This window comes from Bos taurus, chromosome 7 (genome assembly GCF_002263795.3).
Source record: "Bos taurus isolate L1 Dominette 01449 registration number 42190680 breed Hereford chromosome 7, ARS-UCD2.0, whole genome shotgun sequence".
NCBI lineage: Eukaryota > Metazoa > Chordata > Mammalia > Artiodactyla > Bovidae > Bos > Bos taurus.
This window is the reverse complement of record NC_037334.1, coordinates 46,113,394-46,135,309: the sequence shown is the minus strand read 5'-3', so window position 1 is coordinate 46,135,309 and position 21,916 is coordinate 46,113,394. Positions and strand designations below refer to the sequence as shown.

At 46.3% G+C, this 21,916-nt stretch overlaps 2 protein-coding genes across 12 annotated transcripts in view; one reads left to right on the top strand and one right to left on the bottom strand.

The window, feature by feature from the left end:
- The window catches only part of SAR1B (secretion associated Ras related GTPase 1B), a 30,227-nt gene extending 28,022 nt beyond the window's left edge, over positions 1 to 2,205 (top strand). Inside the window, exon 7 of the mRNA NM_001035315.2 lies at positions 1,570 to 2,205. Within this exon, the coding sequence (NP_001030392.1) occupies positions 1,570 to 1,686 (117 nt within the window). The 3' untranslated portion in view covers positions 1,687 to 2,205. The remainder of the gene's footprint in view (positions 1 to 1,569) is intronic.
- Positions 2,206 to 16,910: 14,705 nt separating this feature from the next.
- The window catches only part of JADE2 (jade family PHD finger 2), a 52,028-nt gene continuing 47,022 nt past the window's right edge, over positions 16,911 to 21,916 (bottom strand). For 10 of the 11 annotated variants that reach the window (XM_024995167.2, XM_024995168.2, XM_059888889.1 and 7 more), the window contains one exon: positions 16,911 to 21,580. In XM_024995167.2, coding sequence (XP_024850935.2) covers positions 20,772 to 21,580 — 809 coding nt within the window. In that variant the 3' untranslated portion in view covers positions 16,911 to 20,771. The remainder of the gene's footprint in view (positions 21,581 to 21,916) is intronic. The other variant, XM_024995165.2, reaches the window with a different exon arrangement.

The following is a 21,916-nucleotide window of genomic DNA, read 5'->3' as shown; positions in this document are numbered from 1 at the left end:
CTTTTGAACTGTGGTGTTGGAGAAGACTCTTGCGAGTCCCTTGGACTGCAAGGAGATCCAACCAGTCCATTCTGAAGGAGATCAGCCCTGGGATTTCTTTGGAAGGAACGATGCTAAAGCTGAAACTCCAGTACTGTAGCCACCTCATGCGAAGAGTTGACTCATTGGAAAAGACTGATGCTGGGAGGGATGGGGGGCAGGAGGAGAAGGGGACAACAAAGGATGAGATGTCTGGATGGCATCACTGACTCGATGGACGTGAGTCTGAGTGAACTCCAGGAGTTGGTGATGGACAGGGAGGCCTGGGGTGCTGCGATTCATGGGGTCGCAGAGTCGGACATGACTGAGCGACTGATCTGATCTGATCTGATCTTAGTTTCAGGTGTCCAACCAGACATCTTTAAATTACTGTTGTCCAACTTCACAAGCCCATTTTCATTTTCTTATTAAAAAATGTCATTGGTACATTTGGGTCTTTTTTCAATGTCCGCATTTGTTTTCTTCCTACCACTGAATGAAATGAAACCTTTTCTTCAGTTCAGTCTCTCATTCGTGTCTGACTCTTTGCGGCCTCATGGGCGGCAGCACGCCAGGCTTCCCTGTCCATCACCAAATCCTGGAGCTTGCTCAGACTCCTGTCCATCGAGTCGGTGATGCCATCCAAACATCTCATCCTCTCTCGTCCCCTTCTCTTCCTGCTTTCAATCTTTCCCAGCATCAGGATCTTTTTCCAATGAGTCAGTTTTTCACATCAGGTGGCCAAAGTATTGGAAGTATCACCAACCTTTTCTTAGTGATACAAAAAATGTCACAGCCTATGCATATGGGAAACTTAATGAAAGCTTTCAAAGTTTTGTCATAATTTTTCAGAATTAGCCACTAAATAATATATTTGAATGTTTAAGCATACCAGTAGTGTGTTTAGGCCCCTGGTTCAGTGTTTAAGTCCAGAGTTCCCCACAGATAAAAATGAAATGTATACTTGGCTATAGCAGAGTTATGGGGTTTTCCGAACATACATTTCATAATTAAGGTTTAACACACATTATTTCTGCATTCATTTTTACTGGGATTTGTTTTAGGGAGGGACCTTAGTATTGAAAAATCCCAGAGTAGAGCAATATGGCAGCCTGTGGAAGGGGACTGTTACGTTAGATAAGGTAGACTTTGGTCTGTTTTCTGTGTGTTCTTTTTAATAAGTCAACTCCACATTAATTTTAAGAATCGCCTTGTTAGGTCATGAATCTACTCACAGAATGTTTGTTTTTAATATTAGTGAAGCCAGTTGTCCCAGGTAACTTGAATTTTTTCAAAGTCACAGATTATTTTCATTCTTGTGCACCTCACAGGCTCACCTCTATCCCACTGAATGGACATCTGTCCTACAGTAGAATGAGAGGAGGTGCCCTATGTGTTTAGGGGAAGGGACTTGGGTGACGAACAGCCATGGCTTTACCACAGCCCCCCTTTGTTCTAAGATGTACGAACTCTGAGATGCAGCTCTCCTAGGGAGTAGGGCTTTTATTTCATTAAGAGGTCGCCCAACATAATGCCCATCTTCTCTCCTAGGGCAATGTATCTCTGAAAGAACTGAATGCCCGGCCCTTAGAAGTTTTCATGTGCAGCGTGCTCAAAAGACAAGGCTACGGAGAAGGCTTCCGCTGGATGGCACAGTACATTGATTAACCAGCCCACAGCAGTTCCAGGTCTCACCATTCAGGCCTACTCAGAGATTTGATCACTCAACATGCATAACTTGAATTCAATAGACTTTTATTGTTGGTTAGAAAACAGATGTTTTTTAGATTATTAATATTTTATCAACTTAATTTGAGTGAGAATTGAAAACTGATTCAAGTAAGTTTGAATATCACAATATTAGCTTTCTAATTCCATAAAAATACTTAGTTTTTACAGTTTATAATGTGACATTACCCCCAGCACCATTTTTGAACAGCAACTTTCCAGACATTTGAAGCACTTTTTAACAACATGAAACTATAAATATCAACCATATTTAAAAGCTCATCATGTTAAATTTTTTATGTAATTTTTTGGAACTAGTTTTTAAATTTTAGATTATATGTCCACCTATCTTTAGTAAGCAGTTAATAATAAGCTTTTATGACTGCATGATGCCTTACAGTTTCAATTATTATTTCTCATGCAAACGTCATGCAATAAAACAAACCCTAATGTTTGGCATCCTTGTTGGGCAAATGTTTCATTTTAATGTGTCTTATCTGGCTAGTATGCTCTGAAGTTTTGCATATTTAATATTAAATATATGAGAGGGTTGTGGGGAAAGGAGATTGCTTTAGAATATTTAGGATAATGTTTAAGTCCCTACAGGCTTTTGCATTTATCTAGAGACAAGTTGTGTTTGGTTGCACCTTATACCACATTTATCTCTGAATCATGTATATTTTTATCTGTAACACTACCATGACCAGTGCTGACGGGGTCCACGTCCTAGTCCCTGTGGGATCGGCCTCCTGAAGAAAAGCACACGTTCTGGTACAACCCAAAGTTAATTTTTGGTTTGATGAGCCAATCCCAGTTGTCTAATTCTGAAGTGCTCCAATCTTAATGGCACCCAGTTTGGTAATCTGCCTTTTCACCAAAAATAATGACAAGCACCAGTGTCCCCACACCTAGAGGTACCCCCCAGTCTTACTTAATGGCACTCAGTGGTACTCAGCAGGGCAAGTGACACATAGGGAGTTGTGCAGTTGCATGGTGGAGGCCTGCATCTGAGGATAAAGAAAGCGTGTTCTGCCTCAGTTGTCACTGAGATATTTGAAGACTTTGTTCCTGTCCTATGGCTCTTTTGCATTTTGGGTATATTTTATTTCTTGGTGGAAAGAAAATGAATCCATGTATTTAATTTTCTTTTTTCTTAATTATTCTCAACCAGCTCTTAACTTTACAGCACAAAGGCTTTTGTTTTTTGATACCATGCTTGCCACATGGTAGTGTCTACAGGCCTCACTGATAACATTTTCTAATCAGATTTTGGTTAGCTTTTTAAAGCATTTTAATTTTCTAAGAAATTGAATTCTTTTTTCCCATATGTCTGAGATTCCCATAATTAGTTGAAAGACAAGTGCCAAATATTTATTTTTAAAGACTCTCAAGCTTAAGATTTCCTCTCTTGGTCATAAACCAAGGTTTTATAGTATATTCAACCAATTCTATTGAGAATAGATTGCTCCAGTTCCATCAAGAGTAATTTTAATATCAGAATTACTGTTTTCTCTAGCTCTTGTCCAAGTCAGAGTTAATATAGCCCTTTCTGTCATCAATAATATAATACTGTATGTGAAGCAAATAAGGATTGAAAGATATGCCTGGAAGGAATTACTAGTTAGCTAAACCAACAAGGTCATTTCATCATGACATTTGGTTTTAGGAATTTAGCTATCCTGTTTCATTTTCAGCTTCCTTCAAAAGAAAAATAAAAAAGCTTTCTCCCTGTCTAAAAATATCAGTAACACCAGGGAAAAGTAGGAAATGACATTCAGCCTCTCGGTTTATTCTGCCAGATATGTTTAAAGTTCTCATTTCTAACGTCTTGACTGAACAGAATTAAGCCTTATTCAAAGTAATTGCCTCTTGTTGATGGTATCTGTTTTCAGTATTTACAGGGACATGCTTTTCTTCAAGTATTTCCTAGTATCGTGATAATTGAGAAGTTAATTATCTGTGTTATAAATTTGTGTAAAAGAAAAAGCTTACTGGTTTCTCTAGAGGGGATTTGCTTTCTGGCACAAACTCTCTTGTTCCAGAACTCTCATTCTAGGTCCATCACTGGGATCAAAGGAACAGAGTCACTTTGTGGACCACAGCTAAACTGTGGATATTTTCCCACTCATGTAAGAGTCTTCCAGAGTCTGAACCTCTGGAAATGAAGGTGCACTTTCCTGCCAGCTCCAGGGAGATGGGCCTCAGAGTTCGCCAGCCATTGGCCTTATCATCCAGCTCTGAGAGCTCCTCAGAAAACGTAGAGAGTCACTGCGTCCATCAGGAGAAGCAATTTAAGAGAATGCCAAGAAATGGCAGAAGCACATGGGAAAAGCATATACTCTGTATGTGCCTGTGCAAGTGTGTACGTTTGTGGAGTATTTTGGGGGTAAATGTAGTTAGTTTTGTTCTTCCCTCTATAAAGTGTGAACATGTACAAGTTAAGACTGGATTCCATATACATCAGGAAGTGTTCAAAAGATGTTTTAAAATCTTAAGTCCAAAACTCTAAAAACAGATGGCCTCAGCTGGCTTATATACTTTTAAAAAGATTCTTAACCCCACACCTGTTTCAATGACTGCTATTAATTATACTTTTCTGTAACTGGTTAAATTGATGGATTCCAGTTTATCTTGATGAATTTTTAGATTGGAGATTATAGCATTTTTAAAAATTGGGCACAGATATTCCCTGAAGAATATGAAAAATATTTACTATTGACTTAGTTAACCCAGTATCCCTGAGTGCCAAAGAACTATGAATTCAGATATTGCCTGCATAGATCTAAATTTTAGTTTTGTGTGCCGTGTACATATACAACTTTACTGTGGTTTACAGCATAAACACAGAATGTTGTTTCTTTTCTTTAGTTTTCAACTGGCTCACACGACATGTAGTGCTTTCCAGCACATAAACTACTTGTAAATCACTGAAATAGAGTAATAACTGCGATACAAGTGTTTCTTATCTTCTGCAAAATGATTTGATTAACCACATTCAAAATCCAGCATTTTCACAAGTTCCGTCATTGAAAACAGAATACCTCTAGCTGATGACTCGAGCTTCAGCAGACAGGTTTACATTTTCCGAACCTGTATGTGGTATGTGACTCAGTGTGGCTTTTCAGTCTTGTTCGTCACTTACATGACTGAAGTTTGCAAGGCTTCTATTGCCAAATAAATTTTGATCAGAGTACACTGACAAAGCTAATATAAAAGAAAGTTTCTCAGAATATCGTGTGTTGATTTAGAGTACATTGTTTGAATCATTTTAAATATATGTAAAAGTTGGTGAAGTTTCAAAAAAATCTCCAAGACAACATGAAAAATTTGAGATTAGCAAATATAAATTTATGGATAAAATTAATAAGGAATTAGAGGTTTTCTATAAACCTTTAATTTTTTTTTGTTATAAATAGTAAGAGTTCAGAAAACATATTTTAAATTAAGGACTAAATTCTCAAAGCCCAATATTAATGTTTCTGGTCTTTCCAATCACTGTCCTTTTGAAATGCAGATTAGTGCTTTTTAACCAAAAAAGAAAAAAAGAACAAGCTCTTAAAAATATGGGGCTGTGCCTCTGTGTAAAGTGATTGGGATTTTGTTAAAACCATGTTTCTACTCTTGAACCCTATAGCCATTCCCCCTCACATATCTCCAGCCCATACCTGGAAATCCCTGAGTATAAAGGGAATTGACCTCTCTTGATTTGACCAACTATTGACTATCTATTGAAGATGCAGTTTTGAATCAACTAATTTTTGTCTTCACAATTTAAAACATTAAATAGATAATATATTTAATACCTCTGATTATTCTGGGCTTTGACCATACCTTTAAACAGAATCCAAATTAATCACAGTAAAGGAAGCAAATTTATTCAAAGTAAACTTTGTTTCAGGAGTGCCCCCACTCCAAATGGATTTTAAGACGGAAATGGGAAAGGCTTTTGAGTGATTTCATGGAGAATTATTATCTTTGGAAAAGATTCACGTCAGAATGGCCAACTTCACCTGGGTTTCTGGACTCCCTGGTGCTGCTCCTAACCTGAACTCATTATCTACTGCCATACTGAGGCAAGAGCACTCAGGGTGAATGTAGTCAGGTAGCTTTCAAAGTGATCAAAGTGTTTTCTGTGGTGAGGCCTTTAGTATCTGGCTGGATGCAGAGTATGTTGAAGTGGTAAGTCGGTGATAAGTTTTTCATCATTAACCTTGTTTGCACTTTTGTACACCACTGCTTGCACTAGTATCTTAGTGTAAATTTTAACAATTGTTTTACAGTGTATACAGATTGTTAAGCATTAATTTATATACAGATGTTTCTGTTTACCTTTATGTATTTTACAAAGAACAGCTATAACAGATGGTTAAATGTTCTTGAATTGTGTTTGTGTGTTATTTTGATTATGTTCTATTATCTTTTTACCCCCTATGATTTGAGTGTCAGAAATAGAAAAATAAAATAATTACCTGGTCTTTGAAACACTCTGGTGTCAGGTCCCGTTTTTATCATCTAATAGATTTTACTGTGCTTATTAGAAATTTGTTGAACTTTGAAATTACTAAGGTTATAGAAGGTGCCCTCTGTGCAAGGATTCCAAGGAACTGAGGCTTAATTTGCTTAGACTAGAAAAAGCTTATAAGCATGCTATAGTAGGACTTAAACAATGCTGACTCAGTTGAAATGTGAAAAATAAGCAGTTGGTTGGTTTTATCTACATCAAGGTTCTCAAGCTTTAGTATGCATCAGAATCTCCTAGGGGTGGGGGGAACTTTAAAAAAACAAACACTAGAGGAAAAAAAAAAATCCCACCAAAAACTGTGAATCAGTAAATCTGGGGTGGAGTGGAAGGCAAGCATATAAATCTTCAACAAGTTTCTCAGGTTTTTCTGATGCCAGAATGTGTAGATTTTCATTTAGGAGAAACAGTAATATACCACTAAATAATTAACACTAAATGATCATTGGCTAATCAGTGAAGAAAAAAAATTTTTTTTTTCCTGAGAATTCATTTACTAGTAAATCCTACCATCAATGTAGGGCTTCCCTGGTGGTTCACTGGTAAAGAATCTGCCGGCCAATGAGGAGACACAGGTTCAGTCCCCGGGTCAGGAAGATCCCATGGAGCAGGAAACCGCAACCCACTCCAGTATTCTCCCCTGGGAAATCCCATGGACAGAGGAGCCTGGTCGGCTACAGTCCATGCGGTGGCAAAGAGTCACATACAAATGAGCAACTGAGCATGCACGCACATCACTGTAACCTGTAGCTGGTGGTTCTCAACCTTGGCTACAATTCAGAATCACTGAAAGCCCAGGGAGCAGAATTTTTTCAACTCAGGTGATGCAAGTGAAAAATTATCATTTTGGTAAGGATTATCAAGCTACTTTTGAGACTTAAATCCAACTATAAGACCTTTCTAAGGACTTCTGTGGTGGTCCAGTGGTTAAGAATATACCTTGCAACACAGGCGATGCAGGTTTGACCCCCAACTGGAGAACTGAGATTCCCACATGTGGCGGAGCAACTAAGCCCAAGCCCCTCAACTACTGAGCCCACGCACCAGAGCTAGACGGTCCATGCACAGCAACAAAAGATCCTGCAGGTCGCAACTAAGACCTGATGTAGCCAAATAAATAAATATTAAATACAACTTCATACAGCCATTCTTCTAAGCTTTCCACTAACAATGTGCAGGATGGCATAAGGCTTTGTGCTAACTCTTTTAACATAACCAGTCATGATTCTATTACCGTTGAAGTTGTTCAGTCATGTCCGACTCTGTGACCCCATGGACTGTACCTTACCAGAATCCTCCATCCATGGGATTTTCCAGGCAAGAATACTGGAGTGGGTTGCCATTTCCTTCTCCAAGAGATATTCCCGACCCAGGGATTGAACCTGGGTCTCCCGCATCGTAGGCAAGACGCCTTACCATCTGAGCCACCAGGAAAGTCCAATTACCACTGAGTCCATCAAATAGAGATTTAGCATGCACTCAAACTATTTGTTGAACTGAAACTAACAAAGTAGACAGTGAATGTACTGAAGGGATAAATGCTAAGAAAATAAAATCCAGTTTATTCAGACATTTCTCCAAATAAGACATACAGATGGCTAATAAATACATGAAAAGATACTCAACATCACTCATTATTTTAAAAATGCAGATCAAAACTACAATGAGGTATCACCTCACATTTGTCAAAATGACCATCATCAAAAAGTCTACAAGCAATAAATGCTGGAGAGGGTGTGGAGAAAAGGGAACTCTCTTGTACTGTTGGTGGGAATGTAAATTGATACACCCACTATGGAGAACAGTATGGAGATTCCTTAAAAAACCAAAAATAAAACATTTATATGTCCCAACAATCCCACTACTGAGCACATACCCTGACAAAACCATAATTGAAACATGCAGCGCTATTTATAAGAGCTAGAATGTGGAAGCAACCTGTTAACATGTCCATCAACAGATGAATGGATAAAGAAGCTGTGGTACATATATACAATGGAATATACTCAGTCATAAAAAAGAAAACATTCGAGTCAGTTCTAATGAGGTAGTGACCTAGAGCCTATTATACAGAATGAAGGAAGTCAGAAAAACAAATATCGTATATTAACACACATACATGGAATAGAAAGACGGTACTGAAGCCTACTGCAGAGCAGCAATGGAGATGCAGACACAGAGAACAGACTTGTGGACACAGTGGGAGGAAGAGAGGGGACAAACTGAGATGGGAACATGGAAACACACATCACCCTATGCAAGACAGTGGGAATTTGCTATATGACGCAGGGAGTGCAAACTGGTGTCTGTGACAACCTAGAGGGGTTGGATGAGGCGGGGAGGCGGGAGGGAGGTTCAAGAGGAAAGGGACATATGTATACCTATGGCTCATTCATGCTGATGTATGGCAGAAACCAACACAATACTGTAAAAGCAATTATCCTTCAATTAAAAACAAGTTTTTAAAATGGAAAAAGGTCGTTTATTTACCTCATTTTCTTGAATTTAATTACACAACGTCCCACCAGACTATCTGACGGGCTTCCCAGGTGGCGTGAGTGGCAAAGAACCCACCTGCCAATACAGGAGATGTAAGGGACACGGGTTCGATCCCTGGGTTGGGAGGATCCCCTGGAGAAGGGCATGGCAACCCACTCCAGTATTCTTGCCTGGAGAGTCCCATGGACAGAGGAGTCTGGGGGAGCTACAGTCCATAGAGGCTCACCGAGTTGGACATGACCCAAGCGACTTAGCAAAGCACACAGCACAAATTATCTGATATTTGTACTAAAGGTACAGCAATGCAACGTCACAGCCCTCCAAAGAGTGTGAAAAGCACCTTGTGGGGAACAGGGGAACTAGGAAACTGTAAAAGAAGCCTTTTGGGTGGCGGCCACCATCCTCCTAATTGAAAGGTGAGAACAACTTAGAAACCTGATGATTAAAAACAAAGGTCCCCAAAACAGGCCCTTATAAAGGATTCAGCTGGGTATTAAGTTAGTTGACAAAGGTCAAAGCCTGTGTTTACAAAGCCTCCTAACTTGATTTACGTAAAATTAGACACCAAAACTCAATAATTTTCTGGCTATTATGTGGTAAACAAAGGAAGCCTTGCTTTGGAATGTGGATTTTGATTGCAGGCAGTACGGTGAACCATTTAACATGCTTATTAAAGTCACTGAGTTCAGTGATGGCACCATGCCACTACAAACAAGCTGGTAACATTGCAAAAAGAAACTGAAGAGCTTTCTTACCCGATCACATTGAAAGGACCTGGGTTAATGGGTAACAGTCCGCCAGTCAGAATCTTCAGAGGTGTCGTGTTTGGTGGCCGTTAAAACTAAACAAGGGGAAGAAATAATTGGAGGTGAGGTACAGGTGAAGAGAGAGAACACTTGGGGTCAAAATGAAGGTATCTGTTTACTCCTTTCTTGAGCTAAAAGGAATTGAATGTGAGCCTCATCAGTGGAGTTGTAGTCTTATTTCATCTGGGATTAGGAAAATCCCAGAAACTAGAGAGATTATAAAGATAACCATTACAGCACCATTTTTAGGGTTCTCTCCTAGTCCTTGGGTTTGGCTTGAGGTCTCTAGACCCAACTCGTGACTAGGAAGCCACACCAGATTGATTGCAGTCTGGAGAAAAGCACACTGACTTCCCTCCATTCTATGGACTTCTCTTTCGAGACCCAAATAGTCAACAGACTTTCTTTGAGTAAAACACAGAATAGGTGAGTTCCAGCCCTGTTCTCGGAGAAGGCAATGGCACCCCACTCCAGTACTCTTGCCTGGAAACTCCCATGGACAGAGGAGCCTGGTAGGCTGCAGTCCATGGGGTCTGGAAAGTCGGACACGATTGAGCGACTTCTCTTTCGCTTTTCACTTTCCTGCATTGGAAAAGGAAATGGCAACCCACTCGTGTTCTTGCCTGGAGAATCCCAGGGATGGGGGAGCCTGGTGGGCTGCCATCGGTGGGGTTGCACAGAGTCGGACACAACTGAAGCAACTTAGCAGCAGCAGCAGCAGCCCTGTTCTGGGCCCCAGAGCTTATTTGCAACTAGGGGGTCCACTGCAAGGGGAAACAAGTCTGGCAGTTCCTGAAGGAAACCATGCAATGCTACTTTCTTTTCTGACTTCAGGGTAGTAGACGCAGGGGCAAAAAGCTATTTTGAGACCAGTCTGAAATTTTCTCCACATCAGCTTCTATGTGGGACCAAGTTCAGAATCCACAGTCCTCTGGCAGTCTGATGGCAGGGGGCCCCCTCTTGGATTTTGAAGCCTCACTCTGCCTTCGTCTTTGGAGAAGCAGTTCCTGATTACTTGACATGTTGGCGGCCTTGCTCACTGCTCCATGTGCAGGGCTGGGCTGAGTAAAATATGAGGGAGGGTTTTACCTACTCACCTACTCATGGGTTCATTTTCTCTCTTTTACACATAAAGCCTTATGTGTGGAAAACTATTAGTTATCACCAGATCTTCTGCAAGTACTGTGCAGGTGTTGGGTTCAGGTTGGGACAGGTGGCCACACTTTCTGCCTGCCCGTCCGCGAGCCAGTCAGCCAGCTGGCATTTCAACACCTCCTTTCTGGGGACTTACATGGAACAATGAAAAATGGGCAGCCATCTGCCCAAGACACTATGGAAGGCAAAAGGGAAAGGCCCTCAAACACCATCGAGGTTTCTAAAAAGGGGGCACCAGAGCTGAATCTTGAAGGCAAAAAAACTGTTTAGTAAAGAAGGGGTGAACAAGGTGAGTGTAAGCAGACAGAACAGCAAAGACAAAGGCACGGCAGAAAACAGCATGCTGTGACTTGGGGCTGGTAGCGCCCAGAGCCTGAAGAGATGCTGTGTGGACAGCGTATTAGACAGATGTCAGTGGAGGAAAAGACAAGAACACGAGGCCTAAACTGAGAAGGCAGGAGAGCAGGGCTGCTCGTTCCCATCTTTCAGCCCGCTCTTCACCTGTCAAAGGAGGCTACTTCTAACACTGATTCCAAAATCAATGGTTTATGATATATGACCACATTTTTCAACCCAAGGCAGGAGCCAGCGATCCACCAGGAGAGCCTGCTCATGGGGCCATGAGATCAGGAATAGGCTATTTGAAGTTGGGAACAACTGTACAGACATGTTGTGGCATGTTGCCCCCAAATTGCCACGTTGAGCATGCACAGCAGAATGTGTGCTAGTGACAACAAAGAAGACACAGGTTTGAGGTCAAATTAAAAATAACACAGGGTGGATGTTGCACAGGGAACTCTGCTCAATGTTATATGGCGGCCTGGATGCGAGGGGTGTTTGGGGAACAATGGATACATGCATACCTATGGCTGAGTCCCTTTGTTGTGCACCTGAAATTATCACAACACTGTTAACTGGCTATAATCCAATATAAAATTAAAAGTTAAAAAAAAAACAACAAGCTGGAACTGTTGACACAGCCAGTATTGCCAATCTATTCAATAAAAGACATGAGGCTAAGGGGGTGGAGGGTTGGGGCTCCCTGAGGGTAGCCAGGAGCTGAGACCCCAACTGTCCTTCTCTTATCCCCCTTCTCCACGAACCTCTTACCTGGGGGCTGGCTTTGCCTGCACAGTGTGGGGATCTGATGGTTCCATCCATCAAGCAGGAGAGGCATAAGAGAAGTAGCTGAGGAGAATACCCTGCCTTCAAATCCCCTAGTAAAGTCCTGAACTTGAAAAGTCAAGCGGGCAAGGTATCCTAACTCCTCACACAGCCCAAGGACTGCCCCCAAACACTGGACCGGACTTGATCTCTGTGGCTCCATGGCTCAGAACAGCCTGTGAATAGAAACATGTTTCAAGGCAACAATTACAGTTGAATTTAAGGAAGACGTTTTAAACAATATGGATGGCTTAGCAATGGATTGCTTACAAAATGACAGGCTCTCAGTCACTAGAATTCAGAGACTGTCCTAGAGAAGGTGGTGGGCAAGACGAGCTTTCATGCCCCCCAACCACCTAAACCCTGAGGTATCACCTAGATGAGGGTCCGTGGCGGAGGCCTAAGCAGGAACCAGGATTGATAACGCTGGTCGGTACTGGTCTCGTACCCCTTCTTGACCAGAAGGGAAGTGCTCCTGGAAGGCAGAGGGGTCCCTAAGACTTGAGCATCCCCTCTGGTTCTTGATGGCCCTTCAGGGCACACTGCTCCCTTTGCCAAGAATTCATTTAGGAGTCTAACAGTGGACGACGCAGCTATCGGGGACCGCCACGGCAGCTCCTTCCGTAAGCTGAGGAGCATAAATAATTACGGCGGGCCTGTGGGAAAAAAGGTTTTATATACCAAGCGCCTGTCACCATAGCCAGGCAGTCACCCAGGGTCCCAAAATAGCAGTTCAGAATATCCACAGTGACGGTTTATTTTGCTGAGTCACTCTTCCTTTTTGGCTTCTCCTACAAACCCTGCTGCTCTTCTGAGTTTCAGGTTAATCCCAACATTCAGTCCCTAGCAATGCAACGTTCCTTCTCTGCAACAAGGGGTTGGGTGAGGGGGTGGAGAGCAAAATTCAGCTAGCTCCTGCCTCCTGGGTTATACCGTTTTAGAATGGCCGCGGAGGAACCCAGAATGCTGGGAAGGTGGGTGTGTTTCAGGCGCAGGCAGCTGATTGGCTCAGGTGTCACGTGAGCGGTGTCCCGGATGACCGCCAGGTGCTTCCAACCCGCCCTCGGCCGGGCCCCCACCCATGCATCACGTGACCTTCCTCTGCCCTGCCCCCATACCACAGGTGCCTCGGTTGGGCATAGGGCGGCCCATGAGAACAACGGAACTTCAGTGAACAAATCCCTCTGGCATCCTGGCCTCTCTAGTCAGCCTGCCGGCGTCAGGGCGCCCTCTGCCTTAAGCTCCGTCCCCCTCCTGTCACAGTGGTTCCTCATTCTAATCACCGCACACCCAGGCTCACTTTGCTACACTCTCAGTCACCATGCTTGGGGTGGGGCGCCCAGCAGGAACGCTCATCCTCACTTAACAGATAAGGAAACTGAGGCCCAGAAAGGGCCAAAACACAGTCCTTAATTCTCTTTTACCCCAGGGCCCGCACGAATCCATTTCTAGTCACTTCCTCATGTGCGGTGCATTCCTGGATGAATTTTCTGGACTTGAATGGCCACGAATAGCTAACGGTAACCAAAGATGGGGTAGAATAAGGCAGATTGCCCACTGAACACAAACCCCTAGACCTGGGCAAGCCATCTTACAATTGCTGTCACCCAAATCACGAAGCCTGCCCCACACCCCCAGCTCTTTCAGAGAGGCGTGGGCCCCATTTCCAAGCCTGCAGGACGGATTACTTACCTTCCTTCCATTGCCCACAGGTCCTGCTCAGCAGTTTGCCCTGTCACCATCGGGGCTGGATCTGGTGCTTAACTTCCATGTTCACACATGGCTACTGCTATGCTCCTAACGACCCCTCTCCTGGTGACATGAATCTGTGGCCACCGTGGCATTCTGACAATGTGATGACCCTAAGCTTCTTCCTGCTCTGGCTCTGCCAAAGTCCAGTCTGGAGGCTCTCTGCAGCCACAGCCAGTCCCACCAACCAGTTGGCCTTAAGGTAAAAGGAAGGGCCCTGTCAGGCTCTCACCTCACCCTCACTGACCACATCCTCTGACCATGGGCTTTCCCACCAGGACCTAAAGAAATTGGTATCCCCAGTGTCCTCTATTTGACAGATGGAAAAACCGAGGTACATCAAGTCAACGGCAGAAGACTAGAACTTCGGTTTCCTGATCCTGGGTTAGACATACTTTCCTAAGGCGTTGTACAAAAATCACTATGGGGATGGGGTTAACAACAATAAAAAGAAGCCTTCTTGAGTTTGAGTTGGGGGACCCAGGGGACTCATGGATAGTCTAGGAAAGGAATTTTTGCCATGCTGTTTGGCTTGTGAGATCTTAGTTCTGCAACCAGGGAATGCAACCGCAACAGCAAGAGTACCAAGTCCTAATCACTAGACCACCAGGGAATCCGCTTTTTTGCTTTTTAATGTTTTAGAATGGTTTATTTTTCCTTAACATCGTGTTTGTTGTTACAACAAAGCAGTTGCACATTATTAAATGTAGCAGGTTTTTTTCCCCCTATATAGGATTCTTTTTTTAAAGAATTGTGGGGAAAAAGAAAAAACAAAAACACGTATAGTCAGGCATCAAGGCTGGGCAGCAGATGGCGCCCCAGATCCTACCTCCCTTGCAGGAGTTTCATCAGAACAAGGGACGTTCAGGGCGGGCAGAGGAAGAGTCCCTCCCCTCTGCCACACAGTCTGTGTGTAACTGCGCCTGGGTTTGGGACTATGGGATTAAAGTCTGTCTCCTCCACTGGCCTGGTCTCTGCATAGGGCATTTGGTCAGCCCAGTGTCCTCAGGGCCCAGCAACTGGTGCGCCATGAATGCTGAATCAATGCGTGCAGGAACAAAGTGGGGTGGGGAGTGGACACTCCTGGCCTCCCCTTGGATTCTTGTACATTGGCTCATTAGTGATTATTTTATATTGATTACAGGTTCAAGGGATCATATTTTTGATATAATGGATTAACTAAAATATATTATTAAAATTCATTTTACCTCTTTCTTTTTACTTGTTAAAAATGTGGCTACTAGAATTACCTCTGTGCCTCACACTTCATTTCTATTGCACATTGCTGCTTCGGGCCCACTGGTGTTTTGGCCTCTCCTGCCCCACGGTTATCAGCTGGGTCAGCTCTGCAACTGCAGGCCTGGCAGCAGGGCCCCTGCATCACTCTTCTGGAGCGCTGTGGCCAAGTGGGCCTGGCTCTGGGAGGAGGGAAAACCTAGGGTGTCAAGCCCAGGGCAGCTGGCCCATAAAGCCGACAGCCCCAAATCACAGGTAGGGGAGCTGGCTGCACAGGAGTCCCCTCAGCCTGGGGACTGATCTACCAGCACCTCATGCTGACTGCGGTTGATGCTAAGTGAGCCCTTCTCACTCTCTGCTGAGCACCCTGAGAGAACACATACGTCTCAGTCAGACAAGGTTCCCTGATCCCCAGGGATGTGGCAGGCATGGGGCCCCTCAGTGAGGAACACCTTCTTCCACAGTTGTTCAAAGCACACCAGGTTTATTTCCACCGCCATTGTGGAATCGCAGAACTTTGGATCTGGAGGTGCCCTTGGGGACTCACTGCCTACTGTATCAGTGAGGAAATGGGGCACTTCTCTGTGGTTCACAACCAAGTCAGTAGCCCCAGAAGTTATATTCCTTGAGTCTCAGTTCAAGCTCCTTTCCACACTCCTCCCCTTAGACTCTCAGAGGAGGTTCAAGACCCTTCCATGCATAGCTGAATCCAACTTTGTTCTTGTGGACTCCTCTGTCCAGAGTGCTTGTTGTCCCTTCCTCCCAGCCAGCTCCCCTTGGGCAAGCAACTAGTTATCCTTCAAACCTATGTTACCTGGAAGCTCTGGGAGGGCAGGGTGCTGCCGCCACTCACAGCATACAACCCAACACACTGGCAGAAGAGATGCATGCTCAGGAGACAATTGTCTGTGAATGAATGAATGCATGAATGATGTTGCTTCCTGTACCCTCCCCACCTCATCCATCCAGGCCTCCACAGCACCTCCCAGTTCCCTCACTGCCTCTCTGCTGGACTGTGAGCTCCCCCGTGGCAGAGACATTGGCTTCATTCTGCATACTTTAGAGTCTGGTCCAAAGCAAGTACTCAGGAAATAACGAGTGAAAAACAAGCCTGGATTAAAACCTTTCCTGATCTAGTGACAAATACCAGAGTGGAAGGAGTTAGATTCTACTTCTTAGGCTCCAAAATCACTGCGGATGGTGATTGCAGCCATGAAATTAAAAGATGCTTGATCCTTGGAACAAAAGCTATGACAAACCTAGACAGTATATTAAAAAGCAAAGATACCACTTTGTGACAAAGGTCCATATTGCCAAAGCTATGTTTTTTTCAGTAGTCATGTACGGATGTGAGAGTTGGACTATAAAGGCAGCTGAACATTGACGAATTGATGCTTTAGAATTGTGGTGCTTGAGAAGATGCTTGGAAGCCCGCTGGACTGCATGGAAGATCAAACCAGTTAATCCTAAATGAAATCAACCCTGAATATTCATTGGAAAGACAGATGCTAAAGCTGAAGCTTCAATACTTTGGCCACCTGATGTGAAGAGCCGATTCATTAGAAAAGACACTGATGCTGGGAAAGATGGAAGGCAAAAGAAGGGGGCAGCGGAGGATGAAATGGTTAGCATCACCAACTCAATGGACATGAATTTGAGCAAACTCCAGGAGATAGGGAAGGACAGAGGAGCCTAGCATGCAAATCCATCCCATGGGGTCGCAAAGAGTCGAACACGACTTAGTAACTGAACAACAACAACCAGAGTTTCCTCCCAAACCTTCCCACCGTAGGTAGCTCAAGGGGTCCTGACTTTGATGCTGAACTTCACCTCTTACCAGAGGTGTAGTTTTGGGAAGCTCCATCATCCACTCTGAACCCCAGGGAATGACAGCTATAAGAAGCAAATCAAGTAAGCCTAGCCCCAGTGCATACTGAGCACTTACTATATTCCTTGGGACACCCAGGGACCACTCACTATTTCACTGAGCCCACCCTCTCCCACTCCCCAATGCAACAGAGCCTCACACCAGCCAGCACAGAAAACACTGCTTTATTAACTGCGTTTGCCAACACATGAGGATTGCAGAGGGGGTCCTGAAGCCACAGGCTCCAGTGAGGGCTAGGCTCTGGAAACCCCCATGAGTGAGCAGGACAGGATGGGACTGGGAGCTACATGGTGGTGGGACCACAGAATCATGCAGGGCACGCGGGCACCGGCCACCCCGAGGCAGCCATACATTCTATTGCTCGTTAAGGGTAGCGAACATGGACAATGTACAAAAAGGAGAAATAGGTTTTTGCGTTAATGAAAAATACATTTTTTTTCTACAAAGGAATCTTTCCTAATACAAGAAAATAAATATTGCAACATAAGCCAAAAATAATTTAAAATTGCTCTTTTCAATATATTTTCAATATTTCTCTTGTATATTAACAAATGGCACATCAACTTTCTTTGAAACAAAGACAGAAGGTGTCTCCTCCTGTGACATTCATATCATCCCCCCACCCCGAGCCAATGTGGAGCACAGAGTGTTGTGCGTCTGAGGGACAAGGTGGCAGGAAGTGCCTTAAAGAACAACCAAAAGTCCTGGACTCCAGCCCTGGCTCTTTGGCCAATGTGGCCAGCTGGGCCAGGGCCATGGGAAGTGGCCTCCCCAAGGGCCTTTTTACAGGCACCCAGACCATTCTGCAGAGCTTGGGGTATGGGCAGAGGTTGGCCACATCTGGCAATAAGCAAGGAATGCCAAGTCCAGCTGCTGCCAATGTCTGTCAGAACTGGGCATGTGATTCTCTAGAAACTGCCCTGGCAAGTCCCACTGTGTGTCCATACGTGACACACAGACACACATGCACATGGACACACAAGACGTGCCCTGGCACACACTCACACATCCACGCCCAACACCCACGTTTGGAAACCCGGGTGGCTTCTCCAAGGAACCTGAGACCTTCACACTGCAAATGTTCACACACTGTCACCAAGTCAGAGCTCATTTAATAAAATAAACCCTTCTAACCTTTCTTCTCCGTGTTTGTTCTAAAATACATTTATGATCCATAAAAATACTTTCCTTGCACATTATTCTTTCTCACTGTGAGGAGGGGGAAGGAGGTGGGCAGCAGGGACCAGGAGAGTGGCAAAGACCGCCAGGCTAACTTCCAGAGCAGCTTGTCCCTCCACTGAGTGTGGGCAGATACGGTCGCGTGAAAGACGCACCTCAGCCTCTAGGCTGGAAAAGGCCTCCTGTCCCCTCCCCAGCTTCCCATCCTGACCTCAAAGGCAGCAAAGCCGCCTGAACGGTGGATGGGAAGCTGGGAACAGAGTGAAGGGGCTGCGCTGACGGCAGGAAGGCCAGCGATGAAAGCCAGTGTCCTTGTCTTCTTTGCAGCCTGGCGGACGTCCCAGTAGTGGACAGCTGGCTGGCAGACAAAGCTCTTGGGTCTGGCCTGGAAGGCCCTGGGCAGCCAGCCTTAGAGACACCCGGACTCCGTGCAGGACACGGGGCCACAGGGATAATTCCGTTCAAAGCCAAGAGCCAATTGATAAGTGGGTTGAAATCTAGAGGCCAACTTGAGTAGAGGCCCTCCGAAGGAGTGCTGGGCTCCTGGCCTGGCCCACCCAGTCCAGACCCTGACCAGACCTACCACCTTCCTGCCCTGGTTCTCTGCCCTACCTCGCCCTCAGAGCGCCCAGACCCTGCCCCAGGATGGATGAAGGGTAAGCAGGCTAGTGCCGAGTCTACCAGACCTGAGCACCCCACCTCCCGGCAGAGTTTGGTTGTTCTTTAAAGCTGGTCCCTTTGCTTCCTGTGAGGTCAGACCAGGCAATCCAGCACAGACAAAGTTGTGACCGGAGGTGACCCGAAGCACGGGGAAGGAAGAAGATCTGTTCAAAAGCAGTAAACAGAGAATGGGGTTAGGACGCTGCTGCTGACACTGCACTGGCCACTATTACCAAGGCGCCAGGCAGACTAAACTCTACACAGTAGCTCATGCCATCCCAACGCCCAGAGTCCTTGAAGCCCACTCTGAGTCTGCTCCGACTGGACACATCTGTCCAGCCCTTTAAACTTAGTCATTATCTTTGTTTCCTGTTTTGATAAAATTCACCGAAACTTGAGTGTCCATGACCATGCCACTGTCGTACCTTGAAAGTCTGGAGTCGGGGATGGGTGCTCAGCCTGCTCCCCATCCCACCGATTTGCGCTTTGTGTTATGTGAGGGGGATCCCCATGGTGAGACTTTTGCCACGCTGGTTTCACCGTCAGTCTCCTCGTGCGGAGTTTTAGGGTTCAGGAGAGCTCACAGTGGGCCCAGAATCCAAAATCCAACACCAGCAGCAGCAGAACAGCATCCTTGTCTGAGAGCTTGGGCTCACCTCCTTAGGTGTGTGCAACAAACATGTTTCTACACTTGGTTGCTAAAGAACTCCATTTTTAAAAAAAGTCCAAGTGACAAGTTGTCAGGTCCTGGCTGTGCTGTATTATGGTCAAAATATTCTTTGGCATCCACAGAATGATTCGACTGATTCACTGGACTTTTGCAAGGTTCTTGTTGGAGAAGTTCTGGCTTTACCAGTGGCAGAAGTGACCCAGGAGTAAGTCATAAAAGAAAAAAAAACACGTTTTCACTGAATTCCTTTTTGTTTTTCATTTGTTCCCTGAGCTATCACCCTGGGGCCACTCCACTGAAACTCTTCAGAGCTACTACCTGGGACTTAGAGGGTGGAGCGGAGAAGGCAGGACGGTGACAGTGGGGAGGGAGGGGCTGGAAGGGCACAGCTGGGAAAGGGGGTTAAGGCTCAGAGGGGAAGAGGAACCAGGAAGATCCAGCAAGACTTCAGACAGCCCCGGAAGGCCATCACTAACACATCCCGGGCCCCGGGATCCCACTGCTTGTTGGAAGGAGGAGTTTCCAAAAGGAAACCAAGAAAGAAGCTCATCACTTAGCAGGAAACTTGAAAAGGCAAACGGTCTGGTCTGGCCAGCTGTCTGGGAGTGATCAGACCTCAGCCGAGACTGGCCCCAAAGGAAGGAAGGAAGGAAGTTGGAGTCCCAGAGCGATTCTCTGTAGTGGGCGAGGCTGAGCCCCACGCCCCTGACCGGGCACTGGCCCTCCCTTGCAGCCCTCCGCCGGTACTGGCGGCTGGCTGGCTGGGAGTCCCCTGAGAAAATGGCACAGCTCAGGAAGGACTCTGGGAAGCCCTTCCCAGAGCCGCCGGGCTGGGTGCGGCAGGGGCAGAGCAGCAGGGGCGTGGAGGGTCGCAGGGTGGGCGGGCAGGCCTCAGATGATGTGGGTTGACCAGGAACAGCTGCGGTTCCCTTGGAACCAGCAGGCCCTCTTCGGCCCCTCAGTGCTTTCTCGTATAAGCTCATTGTGCTTGTGACAGTGAGTAGACTCTGGCTGGGTATCACTTATTATACTTCCTTGGGGATCAGTGAAGTGCAGCAGGACCCCCCGCCGATGGACCCCAGTGGGATCTGGGAGCAAGGCGGGGCAGGCCCTGGGCTGGCCCATCTGCCATAATGCCCAAACGACAGTCTGTATCACCCAGTGGCAGCGGGCGGGAGTCCTGAGCTCTTCATCACCTTGCCTACATGTAGCCAGGAGCCCAGCAGTACTGTGTGGCCCAGGCGGGGACGCTGCCACGGCCGTGATGGTGCACAGGACCAGGGCTGGTCCTTGTGGCCAGAGCCGTGGAAGGAATCCTAATGTCCTAGGCCAGCACAGAGGAAAGACAATAGTGTGGAATTCGCAACACTTTTTATATTAAAAATAAAACCACATCAGAGTGGCAGCCTCAAGGGTCTGAGACACTCAGCAGAGATTGGAAATGGCAGTTGTCACGGGGCTGAGGCCTCATGGGGGGACCAGGACAGGGGAAGGGGTGACTTAGGAGGCCAGGACCCCCATGCGGACCACCTCCTCAGCCCCTGCTTCCCGGGGACCCGGCTGCACCCCGCTGTCCTCAGCCTCCACATCTGAGTCGCTCATCTCCCCATCAGAGAAGTAGCCATCAGTTTCAGTGTCAAAGTGAAGGCTGACCTTTGGCCTCTCAGCCACAGCAGAAGGCGGTCCCGTCCCGGCATCAGGCCTGGCACCTGGCGATCTCCGGGTTCCCTTGCTCTCACGGGGCAGCCGGAGCCGGCCTAAGGGCTTGGGGCTCGCTGTAGGGCCAGGCACTTGGACATTAGAGTCGGCAGCCACTGGGGCTGCCTCCTCTGGGGTCTCGGGGGCCAGTGGTGGGGGGCTCTCAGGAGCTGCTGGGATGGGACAGTCCCCAGCTGTAGGGCTGGACGGCAGGTGAGAAGGTGTTCGCCGTGGTGGCTTCCTGGCAGGTGGCCCTTGACCCCCTTTGCTGCTGCCAGTATCCTGGCCCCAGGGCTTCTTGGGGGGTTTGTCTGGAGTCGTCCGTGAACCGGGCCCGTCCTGTGGTGGTTTCTTCTTAGCAGGCAGGCGGGTGCGGCCACGGGCCTTCCTGGCAGGGTCGCCAGGTCGCAGCGAGGGCTCCCGCATGAAGCTCAGCAGTGTCTCCTCGTCCTGCAGCAGCTCCTCGGACAGCAACCCTGGGGCGGGGTCTTCGCGGTGCCCATTGTTGAGCGACCACTCACTCATGGCCATGTTCTCTGCGGTGATCTGCACTGACTGCGCCAGCCAGCTGTTGAAGAAGGTGCCGTCGATGGGGAACGAGGTAGACAGACCTGGCCAGGGGGAGGAAAGAGGCAGGTGAGATGCCAGCAGGTATGTGTCCCACCTTCCTTCAGGAAGCCCTCTCCCACCCTGCCCTGCACACCATCACGGACCTTCCTCCCTCTTTCCCTCTGTGCTAGACCCGGCTGAGTTAACCTGTTCTGTCCATCCCACCTGCGAACACTGAACACCCTTCTCCCCAGATAGATGTCCTATTCCTGGGGACTGTCTTCATAGTTTGAGGAGCAGAGTACAAAGTACAAATGTGGGTTCCCTATTCAAAAATTATTAAGAATTTCAAAGTGGCTACAGTACAGCATTAAACCAAGCGAGGGCCCTTGGTGACT